The sequence below is a fragment of the Ochotona curzoniae genome, unplaced genomic scaffold (genome assembly GCF_017591425.1).
Source record: "Ochotona curzoniae isolate NIBS_2020 unplaced genomic scaffold, NIBS_Ocur_1.0 contig_2210, whole genome shotgun sequence".
NCBI lineage: Eukaryota > Metazoa > Chordata > Mammalia > Lagomorpha > Ochotonidae > Ochotona > Ochotona curzoniae.
This window is the reverse complement of record NW_024465369.1, coordinates 27,661,052-27,682,615: the sequence shown is the minus strand read 5'-3', so window position 1 is coordinate 27,682,615 and position 21,564 is coordinate 27,661,052. Positions and strand designations below refer to the sequence as shown.

Below are 21,564 nucleotides of genomic sequence, written 5' to 3'. Positions count from 1 at the left end.
CAAAGCCTTGGGACCCTGTACCCGTGTGGGAGATCCAGAGGAATTTACTGGTTCCTGGCTTCAGATTGGCTCAGCTCCAGCCATTATGGCCACTTCAAGAGTAAAACAGTGGACAGAAGATCTTTCTGTCTCTCCTTCTTTCCGTAAATCTTTCTCATAAAAGCGAATCATTTTTCTTTAGAAAAAAAGCTCTAAATGTGACAAACTTTGTATGAGAATTTAAACGGAGTTTGAAGAGGTCAAAATCATTAGCATTACTTTTAGAAAGAGTAAATTAATATTTTCATAGGATCTAATCTTTTTATCACTTTGTTGGGAAAATCAGTGTAAACACTGTCGGGTAAACAACACTGTAACAGACAAAGTATAGACAAACTACTGCAGGTGTCATCATAGACACAGCTTCAGGTCAGATAACCTGGCCTGAACAGCCAGTGTCCTTCTGGAGAGCCTGATGAAATCCAAAGGAATGGTCTGTATTTCTTTTTTTTTTTTTAAGATTTATTCATTTTTTATTACAAAGTCAGATGTACAGAGAGGGAGAGATAGAGAGGAAGATCTTCCCTCCAATGATTCACTCCCCAAGTGAGAGCAATGGCCAGGTGTGTACTGATCCGAAGCCAGGAACCAGGAACTTCTTCCAGGTCTCCCACATGGGTGCAGGGTCCGAAGGCTTTGGGCCATCCTCGACTGCTTTCCCAGGCCACAAGCAGGGAGCTGGATGGGAAGTGAAGCTGCTGGGATTAGAACCGACACCCATATGGGATCCCGGTCGTTCAAGGTGAGAAGTTTAGCCGCTAGGCCACGCTGCCAGGCCCATGTCTTTATTTCTTTTTTAAATGGTTTTCTTTATTTATTCTATATTTATTTATTTGTGTGTGTGTGTCTCCGTGTGTGTGTACGAGAGAGAGAGAGAAAGCACTTCTATCTACTTATTCATTCCCCAGAACCATACATACAGGTTTGAGTGATCTGAAATTGAAAATAGAATTTGGAATCCAAACAAAGCTCCCATATGCAAATCAGGAACCCAATTACTTAAGTCATAACCACTGCCTCCCATAATCAACTTTAGCAAGAAGCTGGAATCAGGAGGTAGAGTGAAGTATGAAACCCAGGCACTCTGCTATGGGACATGGTTATAAATAAAACATCCTTTTGACTTCTGCCCAAATGCATACTCTTGTTGCCCTATTTGGGGAGCAATATCCTTCAAAACTGTCACCATGACAGAGGGTAATGAAAATTGTTATTCTGGTGCCATGCTGGAAAGAGTCATAAAAGTAACATTCTGGCAGACTTATGACTGCTTATGAAGAACTAAACTATGGTAATAATATGGGGAAAATCAGTCGAGGGGTGAGAATTTAGGTGAGGGTGGGAAAATCCCAGACCCTATGGAATTGTACCCTAAAGCTCAAAATTTTTAAAAATGCAAAAACGTGGGCGGGGGGAGGGCCTGAGAAAGTCACTATAACCTAATGAGGCCGAGGGATCAACAATAAATTTGAAAGAGTCTGCTGTTCCATGTTGTCATGTTTTTCCACTAAAATTACTTGGTCAACTTATACTGAAACTTAGAAAAAGAAAGGGTGGAGGAGTATGTGTGTGCGTGCGTGCATGTGTGTGCGTGTGAGCGTGTCTGCACGTGTTTTTATTATTTTGGCCATTTGGGGTAGGAAAGTGAATGAAAGACCAAGGAGAGGGAACAAGGGCAAATGTATTGTTAATGAGTCAGTTAATGATCAAAGAAGTAAACCAACATCCTATAGACTGAAGAGGGATGCTTTTGAGTGCTACACCACAGGTAGAATAAGCTTACATCATATTTTAAACAAGCATAGAAATTGATGGCATAGTTTAGAAATCTCCCCTGTGTTTGCTGTGATATGTAGTCTCAAAGTGCATCTTTGGTTGCCACTTGAGAAAATGCTAGAAAATGTGGAAGGTGGAATCAAAGGTAAGATTCATGACTTTTATTTCTATACTGATGGAGACAAACAGGTTGAAAGGAAAGTTGATCTTGTTTCGCAAGATTAAATGAAGTGTTCAGACACTGAATAAATTGCGTATCAGGAGACTGTCAGAATTCTCTTTAACTTGCAGTCTTGAATAAAAATGTCAAGATACATTTTTTTCTCTAAAAACTTGAGTACCTACATTTACCAGTCGGATGATCTTAACCTCAAAGGAAACCATTTCTGTGATATTAAGAGTTGATTAAATAATTGTGCACCCCTTCACTCCTCCACCCAGTTCTTTTCTTCCTTGCTTTCTCCTCAGTCGCTGTTGAGTATCCGTGGGTCCTTGTTTTCCCCAAGACGCAACAGCAAAACAAGCATTTTCAGCTTCAGAGGCCGAGCAAAGGATGTGGGATCTGAGAATGACTTTGCTGATGATGAGCACAGCACCTTTGAAGACAGCGAGAGCAGGAGAGACTCACTGTTTGTGCCACACAGACATGGAGAGCGACGCAACAGTAACGTTAGTCAGGCCAGTATGTCATCCAGGATGGTGCCAGGGCTTCCAGCAAATGGGAAGATGCACAGCACTGTGGATTGCAATGGTGTGGTTTCCTTGGTGGGTGGACCATCTACTCTAACGTCACCTACTGGACCACTTCAGCCAGAGGTGATAATAGATAAGCTAGCTACCACTGACATTCTGTACCAATTTGAATTCATCAAAACCTGGGTAGTTTAGTCTCTTGTACTATTTTTCTTCCCTAATATAAAAGTCCTTAAAAATAAGACATGACCAACTAAATAATAAATAATAGATTCTTGGGACCCCCCCTCCCCCACCGAATTTTGTGGCACTAGAAGCTTTCAAACGCTTCAAGTTAAAAGGGTCCAATTTGAGAGTCTGGGATGAAACAGATATCTGCAAAATCACAAGAGGTGCAAACAAAACCATGAGCCTTCTGACAACCAAATATTTGTTATAGATATATTCACTTAGAAGTATGTAGTTATCTATTTGTAGTCTGGAATTTAATATTCTTAAAATCAACTATCATAGTGACCATCATATTGATAATGGACAATTTTCAAACACTTATCAGCATTATAGTTGATTCTATTACAGTTGTCAGTATTATAAAATGACTCAAGAATATAATGTGTTGATTTCTAGTAGAATTAATAAAAGAATAATTGAAGATATATCAGGAAAGCACACACATTTCATTGTACATCTGTGTTTGTGCATGGAAACATTGGCCCATATATGTCAGTGTTGTAAATATAGCTTCAAAGAAAATACTTCATCCTTGAAACTATATAATTGCATTTATTTGGGGGGAAGATTTTCTGATTATTAATCATGGATATAAGCTGAAAATGTAATTTATATTTGATTTAATAAAATGACTTTAGCATGCATCTAAAACCTTCCTGAAAATTCTGACAATTTAGTTAAAAGATTTCTATAACATAAATGCATTGTATGACTGTATCCAACCAGTACATTTGTATTACAGGGTAAGACCCATAATCATTTCCTTTAAGTTTATAACAACAGTAAATACTTTTTTATCACATGTGAATTGTTACCCGGAAAAATTGCATGCAGCATGGTTTTTCCAAAGAAGTGATGTGTGATATTATATAATTCTTTGAAAAGGGTGGTTTGAGCCATCAGTATTTGGTTTGCAGGGTACCACCACTGAAACTGATGTAAGGAAAAGAAGGCTAAGTTCTTATCAGATTTCAATGGAAATGCTAGAAGATTCCTCTGGAAGGCAAAGAGCCATGAGCATTGCCAGCATCCTGACTAACACCATGGAAGGTAAGGTGTAAGCTATAGCATAGTATTCTATGGATTACCTGCCCTGCACAACTGCTCCTTCTTTGTGTAGAGTGTTTTACATCTATCAGAATCAAAACTATATGATTAACATATAAGTATAAGTGATCATTTAAGTACATTGTAATCACATTACTGAAATTAATATCAAGTATTCCCTTTTGACTTGAGTCTGTATCATATCTCTTGAATAATATTTTCCTGCTTATCATACAAGAACCCTATATAAAATGAGGGAAATGGGATTAAAATATGTTAATTATTGTGCAAAAATTTTACTTTTTTTATAATACTCGTTTCCCATAAACTTTCTGAAAACACTCGCAAATACATGGACTTCATAAATTTTTGCACACAGCATGTATTTCACTATTTTCACAAAATTTAAAAGCATCCAGGGATTCATAAAAAAATTGTAGCATCTTTCCCACTATGTAAATAAAATAGCATCTTCTGTGGAAACTCAAGGAAGTGTCTTTTTCAAAGGGTTTTATTTGGCTCTCCAGGTAAGAGGTAATGATGGGGTTGGAAGGGAATATGAATGAGTGATTCGGACAAATCAAAACCAGCACATCACTTCAGGAGCTACCCAAGAAAAAGGTCTCTGCCCCATCTTCGACATAGAAAATTACCATTACATTCCTCCAAAGGACGGCTGACACAAATGTTTGTTGATTCTAGCATACAGGACTAGGCAACAACTATATTACTATGTTCATATCATAGACCAGTCCTGCCTGATTGCAGGTTGAATATTACATCAGTCCTGTAATAATGCAAGTCAAGTAGAAAGTAAATTCTAGGACATCTTCTGTAGAAAATATTCATTACATCTTGTATTTTCTTACTGGTGCATTAGATGTACAGTCATAAAATGGTTGTAATAAGATTCACCAATTACATTTAACAGTAAATTATTTATATATGAGGTTAAAATTCAAGGGAAAATTTGTAGATAACAGAAGTAGACAAGTACGAATTTATAAAAAGAAAGCCATGCCACATTCTCATTGTGTTGCAGATCAATGTTGACGTAGAGACTATCAAAGGAAAATATGAGTCACACTTCAATGAACATTATAGCTTTAGACAGTATTCTCTCAAAGGTATCTAAAAATAATTCCTGTTCAATAAACTTAAGATTTTTTTTAAATCATGTTTAAATGTAGCGTTCTGATAAAGAGAATATAATATTTTACTAAAATATTACCTAGTTATTTTGAAACAAAATATTAAGTTCAAAATGTCTTTCTGTAGCTACTTGATAAGGTTTATCTGCCTAATTTTAATGAGCACTTTATGAAAATATTTAATGGAGTTTTCTTCTCAAGTTTATCAGGCTAAATAAATATAGATTTCTTTTCCCAGGATGAAGGATGAATTTTATCAAATAATATGCAACCCATAAGCAGTAATTCCTTTTGATATTATTTATTATTTTCTCATTTTGTTGTCCTATTAGAACTTGAAGAATCCAGACAAAAATGTCCACCATGCTGGTATAGATTTGCCAACGTGTTCTTGATCTGGGACTGCTGTGAGGCATGGTTAAAAGTAAAGCGTCTTGTGAATTTAGTTGTTATGGATCCCTTTATTGATCTTGCCATTACTATATGCATCGTCTTAAATACCCTCTTCATGGCCATGGAACATTACCCCATGACTGATCAGTTCAGCAGTGTGTTGTCTGTAGGCAACCAGGTAAGTTCATTGGACAATTATCTCCTTTGGCAGGGATGGGAAAAGATAGACCAAAGAAAACTTTGTTTGCTGAGTGAAACTAAAAACGTATATCCTCTTTAGTCACAGAAAATATATATATATATATATTTAAAGCAGCATTCCATGGGTCTGGCGCAATAGCTGAGTGGCTGAAGTCCTCGTCTTGCACACACCGGGGTCCCATATGGGCGCCAGTTCTAATCCTAGCAGCCCTGCCCATCCTTCTCTCTGCTTGTGGCCTGGAGAAGCAGTCAAGGATGGCCCAAAGCCTTGGTTTCCTGCACCCATGTGAGAGGCCTGGCAGAGGATTCTGGCTCCTGGCTTTGGATTGGCTCAGCTCCAGCCCTTGTGGCCACTTGGGGAGTGAATCATCGGACGGAAAATCTTCCTCTCAGTCTCTCCTCCTCTTTGTATATCTGACTTTCCAATAAAGATAAATAAAACTTTTTTTTAAAATCTTCATCGGGAATTCTAGGCTCAGGTATTTGTTAAAGTTGTGATTATAAAATTTGTTTTTAGAAATATACTTCTTATGTCAAATAAGGAAACTTATTTTCATATCAGTTTAGTATGCCCAGAGTTCAGGGTTCCAACAAGGAGATCCAGAATTCAACAGCTCAGAGTACAGCTCAGAGTACAGCTCGGATCCATTTGTGGGTTTATTACTTCCTTAACCATGATGCAGTGAGAACTGCACAGGAACAACCACTGTCTTTGTATCCATGGCAACAGTCAGGCTACAAAGTGACATCTTTACACAGTGACATCTACACTCATCCGCAAAGCCACATACAGCCACTCACCCAACATACACTCCAACCACAAGGAGCCACATCCACCAGGATCTGCCTGTAACCATGCACCCCTGTTCACCCCGCTCCAACTGCTTATATGGCCTTACAGATAATATGACCCAGAACCAAAAGGGGCATGGGGTGGAGAGGTATTGGTTACCATGACAACAGTAACACTGGAGCCATACAGATAAGGAGACAAGGGCATACACATGTGAAAACATGCCGACTTCACCGTCCCAAGTTCGTGTTCTCAATTGTGGTTACGAAGAGGAAACCTCTAAAAGATCAAGGTCCTAAAGTTCTCAATAACCGTATAGCTTTCTCTGAGTTATATAGTTTCTTTAATCCTCTTTCTAATCAGTGGATTAGCTACCTTACTAGTTATGAATGAAATTCCTCACACATAGTACTGATAGTTGCTTTCCTTTTGATTCTACCTAATAGTTTTCAACCTTATTAATTTTTTTTAAGTTAAAAAAGAGTGGTACTACAGCTGTTCTTGAAAAACAGGTTTTAATCACAGGCTTAGACATAGACCAAATATTCATGGTACCTTTGTCACCAGACACTGATTTTAAATATTATAGCACTTACATTAAAAAAGAAGGAAGAGTAAAACAAAGAGCCAGAAAGTTAGATCTACTGAGTCTCATTCGGATTCAACAATAGGACTTGGTCTGGCATAGTGTGAGTAGATATTCACCTCTGGCTCAGTCAGTCTTGCCAGGAACAGGGATCATATGAAAACAGTAAGATACTGAGATGTTGTGTAGGTGTCAGAGTAAATTGTTTGGTTAGGAGGAATGCTTGGAGGAGAGTTGCTTAAATATGTATCCAAATAAGTGACCTCAACTTATCTGCAATAGTCGACTTAGTGGAACAATCCCACACAGCCTTCAGCTTTGACAATTGTTATGCTAGCTTTTTTTCCCCCCTCTCTGATTGGTTTTCCATAGACTGCCTCTTTGAATTTCTTTGAGGTCGCTTTTTCACTGAATAGCATATACTCAACAATTCTAGGAAATTTATACTATAGTGCTGTCAGTTTGTGTCCCAGCACTGAAACTGCAACTGTTACAGATCATTGCTCAAAAATTATTTTAAGTATAGACTGTACACCTGGGAGCTCATCTTTCTTCCGGTTTAGGGAAGGACCTAGTAATCTCACTTCATCCTTTTATGTTGCCTTTTGCGCTAACCTTCTGGATTCAAAGATGAAAATATTATCGATTTATATTACAGTCATTTTTATTTATCTTTCTCTTATTCTCAAGTATGAACACGCTTTATTCACTCTCTCAATGTACCTTTTTTCTATCTGAAACTATTATTAAAATGATATTTCCTGCATCCTACTCTCATGTGTGTTTTCAGTTGACTAAAATACTTAATGTCTACATTTGTGACTCCTCTTTCACCTGGTTTTAAAGATAACTCATCCTACCCATTTCCTTTACCTAGTTTTAAAGATAACCCATCCTACCCATTTCTCCTATCCATTTTACTGTCCAATACTTCCTCACTGATCATTATCAACGATTTCAAAACAGTCTTGTCACCATACCACAGAGTTTTTGGTGTATTTATGTATAGAAAACTATCTACTTACTCTTTTCATTTCCATCTGGAATGTTCTGGCTTAGAATGTTCATCATTGTTCTTCATATTCTTCAAGTGCAACTCTGGTTGCATCTCTTACAATGTGAAACCCAGCCAGTATTGAATAGTGTCGTTTTAATTCCGTAATGTGTCTTTGAATAATAGTTGAATATTCAGTGTTTTCTTATTGTAGGAGTCTTACTTTTTAAATTCATCTTAATACCCTTGATAGCAGAGAACGTGCTTCACTTTTCTGCTTCATCTCTAATTTTGTTTTCATAGTAGTCGCTCAATAAATCACCACTGATTACTTCCACTGCCAAAGGGCTGCTTTGGGTAGCACGTTTTTGTGATAGTACAAGGGCTTTCCACACAAGTCAAACCAGGCTTGACATTAGATGTCAATACTTACTAATAATGCTGATTTCTGGGAAAACGCAGCAAACAATCCAAATGTTTTTATGCTGTTTTAGTGGATGTAGTAATACCCATCTCCCAGAATGGTCTTGAAGGTCAGATGAGATCATGCAAAAACACATGGCCCTTTGCCAGCATCTAGTTTGTTCTCAATAAACGGTTTCCCTCCTTTAATAATATGCAATTAACCTCTTGCACCTTTCTTTGAAAGTGATGGGATATATTTTGCTCTAGCTCTTGTATTTTTCCCAGGATATTGAGGTTAGGGAAATTAAACAGGTGAAGGAAGATTTTGGAAATTTGTCAGGATGCAGCAGGCAATTGTGTCTTTTAAACTTCAGTGTTGAAGCAGTTGAGAATGGTAGTACAGGATGTGAGAGCCTAAATAAACTATGGAAATGTTGAGTGGAAAATACTTGATATAAGCACCAAATTGTTCTGTTAACTATTTGTTCCTGAAGAAGGCATTCACATCCTTTATTGTATTTGCTCAACAAATACATAAACAATGACTTTACTAGACCTGGTACAGTTCTCAGACCTATGACTTTGATAGCAACCAGAGTTAGGTTAAGGTTACCATGGAGGAAACACAGCTCATCAAGATGGAGACCCCAGATAACATACCCATAGGTATAGAATACCTAAATTGTAACTATTGGCTGAAAACTCCGTATTATAATTAATAACAGCATGGTGTTAGTAAAGCATTGCAGCACTTACAAAGCAATCTTTCATATCCTATTGAAAATCCATATCAACCATAAAATAAGCAGAATTTCTACAGATTAGTCAATTGATACATTCATGATTACATATTCATTTACAGGGGATGTGTTTGAAGTGGACACAAAATAATGTAAATACTGTGTAATTTTCATCTCTTGTATTCTACTTCTGTAGTATATAAAATTACAACATTTCCTATTGGTTTGTTTCATGAAATGTGTCAAGAGTCTTTGGATTTCTGCGAGTTTCTCTAAAATGTTCTGCGGATTTATGGAATTATTTTATTTATTTGAGAGAAAGACAGAGTCTTCCTGTTCACTGGGATTCACTCCCCAAATGCCCATAGCAACCAGTGATCACTGGGACCAAACCTAGGAGCTGGAATGCAATCCAGGTCTCCCATTTGGGTGGCCTAGATTGTTAAATACTTGAGATTGATTCTTTTCAAAAGATTTGAAAACATCACCTTATGATTATCTGTAGGAGGAGGTATTTGTAGATCATTTACATGGATGTTTCTAGCTTACTTTTGCTAATATTTTTCTATCTCAGGGTACCTATTTCGAATAATAGTAATCTCTGAAGGTTTTATGTAACAAATTAAATTTGCCTAAGCTACAACTTACTTTGCACTCATCAGAGAAATTTACTAGTTAAAAAAAGTCCTATGGTGACTTATTCTATCAGATTAAAAAATGTTTTTCAGTGTGCAAGCTATCATATTTCTGGGTTTTTATCTTCTAGGATTATTTAAAATATATATTCAATATTACCTCATGTATGAATAAAACAAGCTAATTTTTCTGGGTTATTTCAATGGTTAGGAATATAAGACATTATCTTATTTTATGCATTAATAAAGGGGATGCAGGTTTCTTTTAATTAAAGAAAATCTACTAACTTTTAACTATTATTTTGACAGAGTTTCTTCAAGATTAAGGCCACAAACTTGATAAATCACAGGCTTGGCTTTAGAGTCACAAACTGCAGCTACTGCCTTTAAAAACTAAATGAACTGTTTTAAAAGACCTTTTTAACACAATTTTTAAACTCTCCTATTTATTGTATGTCTTAGCAAATGGTTTCAAGTTGAAAAGTGAATTTTGAGTATGTCTCATTGTTTGCCACTCAAATACTTTATTAATATTAATTATGGGTATGTGCATGCTGAAAATACTCTCCTGATGATTTCAATTAAGCTTACAGTTCCGTGTTTTATTAATGCATTAACCACAAATCTGAGTGCTCGTTCAAATTTCATTATTGAGAAGCAGCATCAGATGCACTCTTGTTTCAGGAATATTTGTGACTGACATGCTTTAACAGAAAACTCACAAATTCAAGAACAAAATAAGTAAGTTTTATAAATTTCTAGTAACAGGGAGATTCATTCTGGATCAAATCATATATCCAAAATGCATTTGATTCTGCTTATGGTAGAACCCTGATGTAGTGGAAGGGCAATAAAACAATCCTTGTTATTCAATATTAGATTTAAAATGCAGGCTGTAAAATGCTTTAAAAATCAGTATTCTTCCTAGAAATCCTGAATGTTGGTTAAATAAGATAAATGCATTTAAAATATTCCCTTGGGGAAACATGCCAGTCTTGAATTGATTTAAATGTTACTTAAAACTGCTCTTTGTAAATTCTTGCAACATTGTAGTCATCATGCTCCTGAAGTGCAGATCTCTCTGTTATTGTAGGTCTTCACTGGGATTTTCACAGCAGAAATGGTTCTCAAGATCATTGCCATGGATCCCTATTACTATTTTCAAGAGGGCTGGAATATCTTCGATGGAATCATTGTCAGTCTAAGTTTAATGGAACTTGGTCTGGCAAATGTGGATGGATTGTCTGTACTGCGATCCTTCAGACTGGTATTTTCATAGACTATGTTTATATCCTATTTCAAAATGAAACCAATTTGCAGGTTTAGGACTTACAATAGCTTTGATAATATTTTAAATTTACATCGGCTGGTGATCCAATTCTAAGAAAACAGATATTTTCTAAAAATAATGAAAAATAGTTTTGGCATTTTATAATGATTAGATACCAAGAGCATATTTCAAAACATGCAAGCATTTTCTGAAATTGTAGATTAAACTCTTGAAGTTTTTACATTATTACCTACATGTAAATGCAAATAAAAGACACAGGTTCCAATTAGTTGCGGCATTGCTTGTACTAATAGGTCTTGTTATATAGCAATTTGCTGGTGAACGATACCACTTGCATTTTAAACAATATTATAACAAATGTCTGTTTTAAATACAACACAACATTTTTTGAAAAACAATTTCAGTGGAAGCTAAGCAAATGTTTTCAAATTGGTGGAAAGCATTTGTGTTTTTGTCAAATTCATTTATTTTATAATATCCCATTACAATTTGTAATTCATTCTTTTAATAATTTTCATTAGTCTTTAAAATAGTCTGAAGACACAGTTCCCGAATTTAAAAAATCCTCCACTGAGAATATTAACTTGTTTACATGACCGTATCTTTTTATTCATCAAAATGTTTTATTTCTTGCTTTATAGACATGTTTGATTTTTTAATTTTGTATTTAAAGGATATTATGATTTAATTTAATAATCCAGTGTTATTAACACTATTTCTGGGTTTGAAATTGAGGTAGTTTAGTATGTTTTGGTTTTTCACATACATCAGCTGTAGGTTTACAATATGGGGTACTAACAATGTCTAACTTCCAAAATCATGTTGTGATCAGTTCTAAGAATGTCTTTTCACTTGATTATAGCTTCGAGTTTTCAAGTTGGCAAAGTCCTGGCCCACACTAAATATGCTGATTAAGATCATTGGCAATTCCGTGGGGGCTCTGGGAAATCTCACCCTGGTGTTGGCCATCATTGTCTTCATTTTTGCCGTGGTCGGCATGCAGCTCTTTGGTAAGAGCTACAAAGAATGTGTCTGCAAGATCTCCAGTGATTGTGAACTTCCCCGCTGGCACATGCATGACTTCTTTCACTCCTTTCTGATCGTGTTCCGCGTACTGTGTGGAGAGTGGATAGAGACCATGTGGGATTGCATGGAGGTCGCCGGTCAAACCATGTGCCTTATTGTTTTTATGCTGGTCATGGTCATTGGAAACCTGGTGGTATGTATGCATTTTAAATGCTAACAAATGAGAATAATAGTAGACAGGAAAAAAAATTTCCTCAGCAGTGAACTTCATATCTGATTTTGTAGTAAATTTCTCAGAGTGAAATCATCTAACTGGCCTCTGAGCTTGATCAAGTTGCTGACTTCGCTGACATTGTATGTAATTGAATGTTGTAAGATTTATGTAAGATATATCTATGAAAACCTGTAAAGCATGAGCATGGATTTTCCTCTAGTTCTTGTATTTCTTCTTCATCAAAGAAGATATATTTTATCAGCAAGACTAATTTTACCCTATCATTGATTTGATAAAGCAATGATCTCTATTGATTCTGAAAATACAGCTATTGGTTGAAATTACCCTTTACATGTGTGTAGTTAATAGTGTTTGCTTTCTCAGGCATGTCCAATTTTGGAACTAAGTTTCAATGAAACAGAGCATTCCATTAATCATGGACTAACATTATGTGAATCCTAAAAGGAAACAATATTCTCTTCTCTGTTTGCTTTACTAAAACAAATAAAGTATTAAAATGTACATTATTCATAAGGATATCACCAATCAACCAGATATAAAAAACTGAGATTTAGCTATGACATAAAATTATTAATGTAAAAGCATGATTGGTATATTTATTTGTATTAAGGCATAAAGTTCTCAATCAGGCATAGGCAAGTGTTCTCTGTGCAATCTTACCAGGCCTTCCCTCTCAAAAGAACATTTTAAAAGTAATTGCACAAATGACTGCTGTGCAAGTCCTGTAAACATGTAATTATTTTCTCAGAAAAGTAAATTATGGAAATCTAGAGGCTAAACAAACTCTAATACAAAAATGAGGAACAAATTTGGGTCCTGGCTTTATATTTGTCTTCCTTCCATGTAGCTAAACTGAAATTCAATCACCACATCTCAAGCTGAAATAATTTCTATGAATATGGTTCATTTCTCCACCAGAAATAGTGGATTAGTATTACATTGCTTTATAATTTCTCCATGTATTCCACTGATAGACTGAGATTTAAGATTACCTCACAGTTTTTCCACAAAAAAAATTTTAATTTACATTATATTGATCTAGTCTAAACCTTGATATAATTTTACATTTTGCTCCATCTGTTGAGCTATTTGAACACATAAAATTCAAAGTATATTTGATGGGAAATGTGTTAAGCCTTACATAATTTCTATTTAGGAATTTCTACTATTACACAGGAGAGTTTGTATTTCAAGTGCAATTGCTTTTGCACTTATCTGTGGGTTTTTAGGTAAGTAAATTCATTATTTACATACATGATATTAGACATTCACTACACAAACTAGTTGATGAACCATAAGAAAGATGAAAATAACCCTTTTTCCCCTAAGTGGCAAAACGCATAATGGGAGGGTTTTGGCTTCCCTCACAAGGCTGAATAGACACAATTTAACTCTTAGAAACATAAATTTCCACTTACATTTTCAATAAAAAATAAAAATTACTTGTTTTTGCTCTTTTGTCCTACAATAAACAATTAAAAGATTATCTACTTCTTTAAGCAGTGTGTACTTTAAACATGATGTTTATAATATAGTCACCATGCAAGGAGCCTTTGTTGAAATAAGTTTAGCTAAGATCTGCAAAGCCTGTGTGTGTGCTATTATTTTTATAGATACTTCAACACTGATATATTTGCTTGTTTTTAGGTTTTGAACCTCTTTCTGGCCTTACTGTTGAGTTCATTTAGCTCAGACAACCTTGCTGCTACAGATGATGATAACGAAATGAACAATCTCCAGATTGCAGTAGGAAGAATGCAAAAGGGAATCGATTATGTGAAAAATAAGATACGGGAATGTTTTCGAAAAGCCTTTTTTAGAAAGTCAAAGGTTCTCGAAGTCCACGAAGGCAACAAAATAGACAGCTGCATGTCTAATAATACTGGAATTGAAATAAGCAAAGAGCTTAATTATCTTAAAGATGGAAATGGAACCACTAGTGGTGTAGGTACTGGAAGTAGTGTTGAAAAATATGTAATTGATGAAAATGATTACATGTCATTCATAAACAACCCCAGCCTCACTGTAACAGTGCCAATTGCTGTTGGAGAATCTGACTTTGAAAACCTAAACACTGAAGAATTCAGCAGTGAGTCAGAACTAGAAGAAAGCAAAGAGGTAAGACAAATTTAAGTTTCTGTTGCATTTCCTGTAGGAAGTACACACTATGGCTTAATAGTGTTTTATTGCATTCATGTGCTTTCTAATAAAGTGATTTGATAAGCCATGTAGTAATGTTGGAAAATCCTGAAAAACTGGGTGGTCTAGTTATAGAATTTCATCTGGCCAAAGGGAATAATCATCCTTAACAGCATATTTGTTTTCCTATCATTTGTAATCATTTAAAAATTAGTTTCCCAAAGAAGAGGTATTATTAAATGTATTTTACTCTATAGCATATAATGTTTTGTAGAGAAATCATGGAAGTCAATTTTGATAATTAAGGAAGTATTGTCTCCTTATTCTATATTAAATTTTGCAATGACTTAATGTGAAAACTATGTATATATTTTCATGTTTAACAAATTTATTCATTATGATTGTACAATTAATGTTTGGAAGTATTATTAATATTAGGAAGACCCAAGTAGGATTGACTGTAATTTTCCCATTAAAACTGACTAAATCTTTTGAATCTTCCACATGAACTTGGAAATACTCAGAACTATTTTGAAAAACTACTTTGAAAATTATCATGATTAAATTGTAGATACAAAATCTATACTCTCAGAAATTGTGACTTTTTAAAGTAATAGGAAGAAAGGAAATTATTCGTATTTAATAAGAATTCATAGTATCTTTGATAGTAGCTTGATGACACTAATTCTTCATTTATGTATTGTGAGAATAAGGTTAAAATATTTTACTATTATTTTTTTATGGACTTCTAATACACCAGCAGAAAATAGGTCTAGCAGAGATGAGATTATGAAAAGACATGTTTTAACTTCAGGTTATAATAATGACACATTGGGAATCAGACCAATTATGTCTGATTTTGTGAACATAGTTTTGGTACTTTAAAAACTTAATTGTAGGTTAATTATATTTATTTAGTTATATTTATTTATTCATTGTAAGTTAATTACAGATGCAGAAGGAGAGTGAGAAAATCTATCAGCTCGTTCACTTCCCAGATGATCATAATGACCGGGGTGGGGTTGTTCCAAAGCCAGGAACCAGTACCTTCTTCTGAGTCTCCCATATGGGTGCAGGAGCCATCCTTTGCTGCCCTCCTAGGCACATATTAGAGATCTGAATGGAAGCCAAGGAACTGACACTTGAATTGCATCCCATATGGAATCCTGGTATTGTAGCTGGCATGGTCTTACACCCTATGCCCGTTTTGTTGTTGTGGTGGTTGTTGAATCTATCATCAGAATTTGACCTGAAAGCCTTTTAAGAATAAGTAGATGACGATGCTACAATTTTCATCTTCCTAATTTTTCTCAGGAACATTTGAGCAGCTGAAAGATACTCAAATAATAAATTTGAAAGTATTTTAAGAAGGTAAAGAGCTATACCAAATGAAGTGATAACATTTATTCTGATTCCCACTCTAAAGGTGCATAGTGAGTTCAATTCTATCATTTTGTTCATTTGTATAAACTGAGAAATCAGTCCTATTTTCCATCGCTTGACAGTGATTTACTTATCTACCAAGCTTTTATTGAGCTTATTAAGTGAATTAGAACTCTGATGGATACAAGCAGAAAAGCAGAATTCAAAAGAACACTGCACAGTGACTACAATTCAGGGAAACCTCACACATTAGAGAAAGACATCATTGATGTCTTTCCAAAGCTTAATTCTACAGTAAAGCAGATAAATGTGTAGCTGTTGAAATCAGGAAGATTGTTTGCTAAAGTTTCCAGATAAAGCTGAAATACATCTCAAAATTTGGATGTAATACAGATGAACCGAAAGTCAAAAGCTGAAAACTAATAAAGGAAAATCAGAATTGAAAGTGAAGTTAGTATTCAAGGAAGTGGAACAATCAGTAGATTGAGAATAATGGTTTAAAAGATAATGGAGAATATATTTGGGTGTGTATGATAGCTTCAGGTTATAAAGTTTATTTATTTTAAAAGCAGAGAGACTGACAGACCAAGATCTTTCATCCATTGGTTCACTCCTCAAATCCTGAAAGCAGTTGAGGCCAGGCCAATCCAAGGCCAGGAACATGGACCATAACATGGGTCTCATATTCATGGAAGGGATCCAACAACTTGAGCTGTCATCACTACTTCCAAGAGTGTGTATCAATGTGGATAGTGGAGCCATGATATTCAAATGCGGCATGTTGATATGAAAGCAGCATTCTTACAGCCTTGCTAAACACCTGCCACAAGGTTGAAACATTGAACCAGTCAGTTTGCAGTTAATGGCATCGTCCGTAAGGAGCTATTGTGTGTGCTTAAATCAGGGAAAAACAATGAACATGATGCTTTAGGGACATTTACTTAATATCAAAGAGCAAAACATTTTCAGGGAAGAGACAGAGAACACAGCGATAATTATGATAATTATCATTTGATAACAATTATGTGTAAAATTTGGGGCCAAAGCACTATGTAATAGGAACTGAGACTAATGGAAAATATGATAAACCTGGTAAAGTGTCTGAGAAATCAGAAAAAAAAATGCTGCTGTCTGAAATAATATATTCAAAAATAATAGCAGATTTATGTGGGGATAGTTTAATTGGAATATACTGAATTATAAGTGACAATATTGGGAATCAGAAGCTGAATAACAAGTCAAGGTTTTAAAAATGGCTTTGATAATGCATACCTGATTCCTTGGGGTAGGGGGAGAGCTCAATATTGAAGTAATTATAAAATAAAAATAAGTCTTGAGACAAAATAGCATGTATAACTAAAATCTGGAAATGGTGAAAAAGCCAGAGAAGTAGAGAACTTTGTAAGAGTAATAGCATTAGTTTTACAGAGAGTTACTTTACTTTATTTCAGTGAAAATATTTGTTTCCACAATACTTAGAGAAGTATCACAAATGGCTGCTCAGAAGAATACTACAAAATTGTCATATCTTTTCAATGGCTGTAATGTTATAATTTTGGCTTGATGAGATATAGGCTGGGCCAGGTCAAAGCTGGGAGAAAAAACTCAATCCAGGTCTCTCAAGTCATTGTCAGATACTCAACAACTGGAATCATCACCACTGCCTCCGCGGTGCATGCTGGCAAGGAGCTGGACTCAGAAGCAGAATCAGGATTTAAACCTTGACACTCGCATACAGGATGCAGGAGTCTTAACTTCTACATCTAATATTCAACCTTGTTGTTTGATATGTAAAATTATTCTATCCTCCAGATTATCTTCTGCAATAATATTAAGCATGATGATATATTTTATAAGACTGAGTTGATAAAGTTAGTACTAGGAAACCCCATATATGCTCAAAACCAGATTTAAAAAAAGGATTTAACAAAAGCAGAAAGTGTCATGTTCTGTTGTTATAGAGAGGATTTAGGAAACTCCAAATGTACTTTTATTTTCATACTTTTAAAGTTCTTGTAATCATGATTTCTTCAAACTTTTGTGTAACTATTGATTTTTATCATTTAAACAATTACCGACGTCTCTTTCCAAGTGAAAGATATAAAGTAAGTGCTTTAACATTCATATGTGAAGCTGAATTCCAAACACAATCTAGCGATAACCCACCTTCACTGCTTACCATTCTTCTCACAGGAGTAAGACCAAGCTGGAGTCATCAAGAACGCAGCTCTGGTGTTTTTTACCCAGCCAGAAGCTTGTGCCACCACTTTTACCCAGGTTACCCAAGCAAGTTTTACATGTGCAATCACTTTCTAAATGAATTTTGACTGGCCTGCATGCTATTCAGCTCTGATCCTTCCCCTGCCATGGCAAGGAAGTGCTAGACTGGCCCAGCTGCTCTCTGCTGAATCGTGACACATCACAGCATGGCCAGGCAAGATGGGCAGTGCCACATATTTAATTCTGCTAATGAGTTTCCTACTTTAGTCTTTCAGGTGTTTAAAAACAGTAACTGCATGCTCTACAGGATTTATAATATGTATTTTAAAACATAATAGATTTTAAGATTAATTTAATCAAGGAATTAAGAGAGCATGCATTTTTCTTATTTCTCTGCTTTTGTTTTATTCAAAATAAGACCACAAATTTCTTGTTGATGATTCAGCCCTTATAAGTAAATTATATTATCAAAATAAGCCTCACAGGATTTTTTATCTGATATTATGGCCATTTTCAGATTGTCATATTTGAATCCTTGAATATAATCACCATATCTCTAATCCATGTGTTCTAGATGGAGAAGATTGTATGTTTCTAGGGAAGAGCTCTGTAAAGAAAATAAAAAGTGCAGGGTGATTATCAGTTTTTGGAGATGAAGGGCCATAGTCTGCATATGCATTTGCTGCACATATCTTGTGATCTTGTATAGTTGTATAGCTTAGGAAGCTTGTTAAGGCAATGATTTGCAAAATCATAGTGATGATTATAAAGTTAAAAAGGGGGAGGGTACATGATACGGATGAAAAGTTCATTGCATGTTGATCACTAATAATTGGTCCACTTTATTCACCTTTGGTTTAGAGTTTCCCTGATCAACATTAGTTGCTCCCTAAATGTTCCACCCATAGCTAAACAGACAAGAGACTTGGGAAATGGACCGCTTTTGGTTATTTATTACTTATAGTTTTATGAAGAGGAAAAGTTATCTCCCAAGTTGACTGTAGGTTTATAGATTAGCTGAGTCTTTATTGTTCGACTCAACTACCTCCTGTTGATGTCATTGTTTATTGATATTTCTGCTAATGCTTGTGTTCTGGAAGAGAAAGGATGATGAAAAAGTAAAATGTACATACAAATCAGCAGTTTTTAAGGATATTGGTAAAAAAAAAAGAATATCTAGATAGAATTTAGTTTTGCCTGTATGTTTAGTTTTTATTCTGTTCTTTTAAAAATATAATTGATAGTAAAATATACAATTTATCAACTTTTAAAAATAGGATTATTAATGAAAGATGGGACAATACAATCCCTGATGAAATATGAAACATATTGTTCATTGAAGAAAGCCTGATTTATTTTTGTCTTCACAAGCAGAATAGAACTACTTGGTACTGGCAAATTACGCATATCATGTTAACCACAAGGTAGCTTAGTAAAGTCCTTCTGGAATCTTTAAAAGTAGATACTTGACTTCATTCTTTCTTGAGCATGTGTCCTTCTAGGAAAAACACTGTGCTCTCATTTTAGAATTTGGAGAGGAATGGAGAGTCACTCTGGCTTTCCATTTCTCTGTGATGCTCCCAAGTTGCAAAACTGAGTTATAGGAAATTCCTCAAATGTCGTAGAATGGAAATTTTTACATCCCTTATAAATGGCCTTTGTATTTCCCTTCTTGATACTCTTCAACTACCATGTATTAAGTTTTCTCATACCTATCATGTTTTTACTGAAGTTATTTTAAAATTAGGGGATCACTAGGAGTGTTTCACACTCAATATATGTCAAGGCACAACCAAATATTGGTTGTTTATATTTTTGATTAAGAAATGGTCAGAATAAAAGAGAGCTTCAGATTTTAGCCTCGCTCGCTCTGCCTTGTACAAATAACCAAACGGCCTCACTGTGTGACTGCCTGTTCTGCAGCTGAAATACTGTGAGTCAAGATATGAATATGCATATCCAAAAAATCAGACTAAGGCCCTGATAGGATGGCTGATCAAAAATGTTTTTTATCAACAAGGCAAAAATCCAGAATTTATGAGAGAAATTGTTAGATTTTGAAGGCAATCTGTAATGGCTGAATCTTTTATTTTGCCTCTTTGATCATACAGCAGTTTGTGAGAGTCAAACATTTGACAGCTAACTAAAAACACATGAAATGTGAGCGCATTTCAGTGGAAGTAGGCCAGTTGCTAACATTCTCTTCTATCTTTGGAACTTAAATTTCATTATTTACTTTGATAAAAATCAAGAGCAATATTCATCATGAGGGGGAATTTCTCCATAAGGTCATGATATTGTGGGATGGGGAATGGTCTCATGGCCAATTTCGGTGTGAATTTTGTCGTTTCTGATATGAACCAACCCATTCCGCTAAATGGTTTTATAGCTATGCCTCTTGGTAACTCCTTGTTCAGGGACCATGTCTTAAAACATGGTTCTTGGATGGCTGTGCAGCTTCCACAGCATTGCGCCGGGCTTCTGCTCCAGCCAGGCATGTTTTCTGTGGCTGAAATAGGCCTGGAGAATGTTGCATCATAAAACCTGCTTTCCAGCGTGCATTTGTAGAGCATAACTCATCATCCTTTTGTAGACTGAATATTTTCTACAAGGGATGGAGAAATCTAAACTTTAAGTGCCATGTTAAAGAAGTAGGGAGACATTAGTACAAGAAAACAAGCTTGAACTTGTACTATGTTATGTGGCTTTATATGGAAGCTTTGTATTGTTGCATCTATATTTCCAAATGTATTTTTGAGTTACTGCAGAACAAGTAAGAATTTTAATTATTTAATGGGTCTTAATTTAGTATGGTCATTAAATTCCTTGATATGATAAATTTCATTCCAGATTTCTTTTTTATATCATTGTAGTATCACAGCTATGGCAATATAAAGTAAGTTGCTCTTTGCATTTTTCCTCAATCACTTGCTTTTCAATCAGTTATTTGCTTTACAATAAATTTGTACGTCATTTTGAAATGGCTATGATAATATATAGTACAGACTATGCTCTGCCTGAGTAAGAAATACCAAAGTACTGAAATTAGTTACAAAATGCTTCATTGACTTCACATTATATAAATGCATAGAATTTAATATGGTTAGTTTTCTAGCATGAAAATTATTTTTTAAAAATACTGCAGTGTGCTTCCTTGTGCATCCAGTGACTAAAGGGTATCACACAAAATATCATAATTGGTAAGTTGATATAAATTACTAAGAATTTAATTCAAGCTTTAATTTACTAATGTAGATAAGTCACAACTTTTGAAATTTTGTGAAGTTGATACATTATGCTTTGCTTTGCAGAATAACATATAGTGAGCACTATGCTTTCATATGATACAGATGGAGCCTGTGTATTTGACTATATAATGTATTGACAATACTATTAAGAATAAGCTATGACTAGGCCTGATTATTTAAATTGGGAGAGTTGATGTTGTGTCAGCTTTCACAGAAAGGGAAATAAAGTGAATGAACATTAGCCCACCACCATCTGAGCTTTGGTTCGTGAAGGTCATGGGCTTGAAGTCAATGCCCACAGTCCTCTTCAGAACATTTTTTGAGGAGCTCTTCAGAGC

At 35.1% G+C, this 21,564-nt stretch overlaps 1 protein-coding gene across 15 annotated transcripts in view; it reads left to right on the top strand.

The window, feature by feature from the left end:
• The window catches only part of SCN3A (sodium voltage-gated channel alpha subunit 3), a 76,671-nt gene that overhangs the window by 27,797 nt on the left and 27,310 nt on the right, over positions 1–21,564 (top strand). For 5 of the 15 annotated variants that reach the window (XM_040972061.1, XM_040972054.1, XM_040972051.1 and 2 more), the window contains 6 exons: positions 2,284–2,631; positions 3,657–3,789; positions 5,270–5,508; positions 10,778–10,951; positions 11,838–12,194; positions 13,884–14,354. In XM_040972061.1, coding sequence (XP_040827995.1) covers positions 2,284–2,631; positions 3,657–3,789; positions 5,270–5,508; positions 10,778–10,951; positions 11,838–12,194; positions 13,884–14,354 — 1,722 coding nt within the window. Of the gene's footprint in view, positions 1–2,283; positions 2,663–3,653; positions 3,790–5,269; positions 5,509–10,777; positions 10,952–11,837; positions 12,195–13,883; positions 14,355–21,564 lie in introns of those variants that run through there. The other 10 variants (XM_040972059.1, XM_040972060.1, XM_040972048.1 and 7 more) reach the window with 6 other exon arrangements.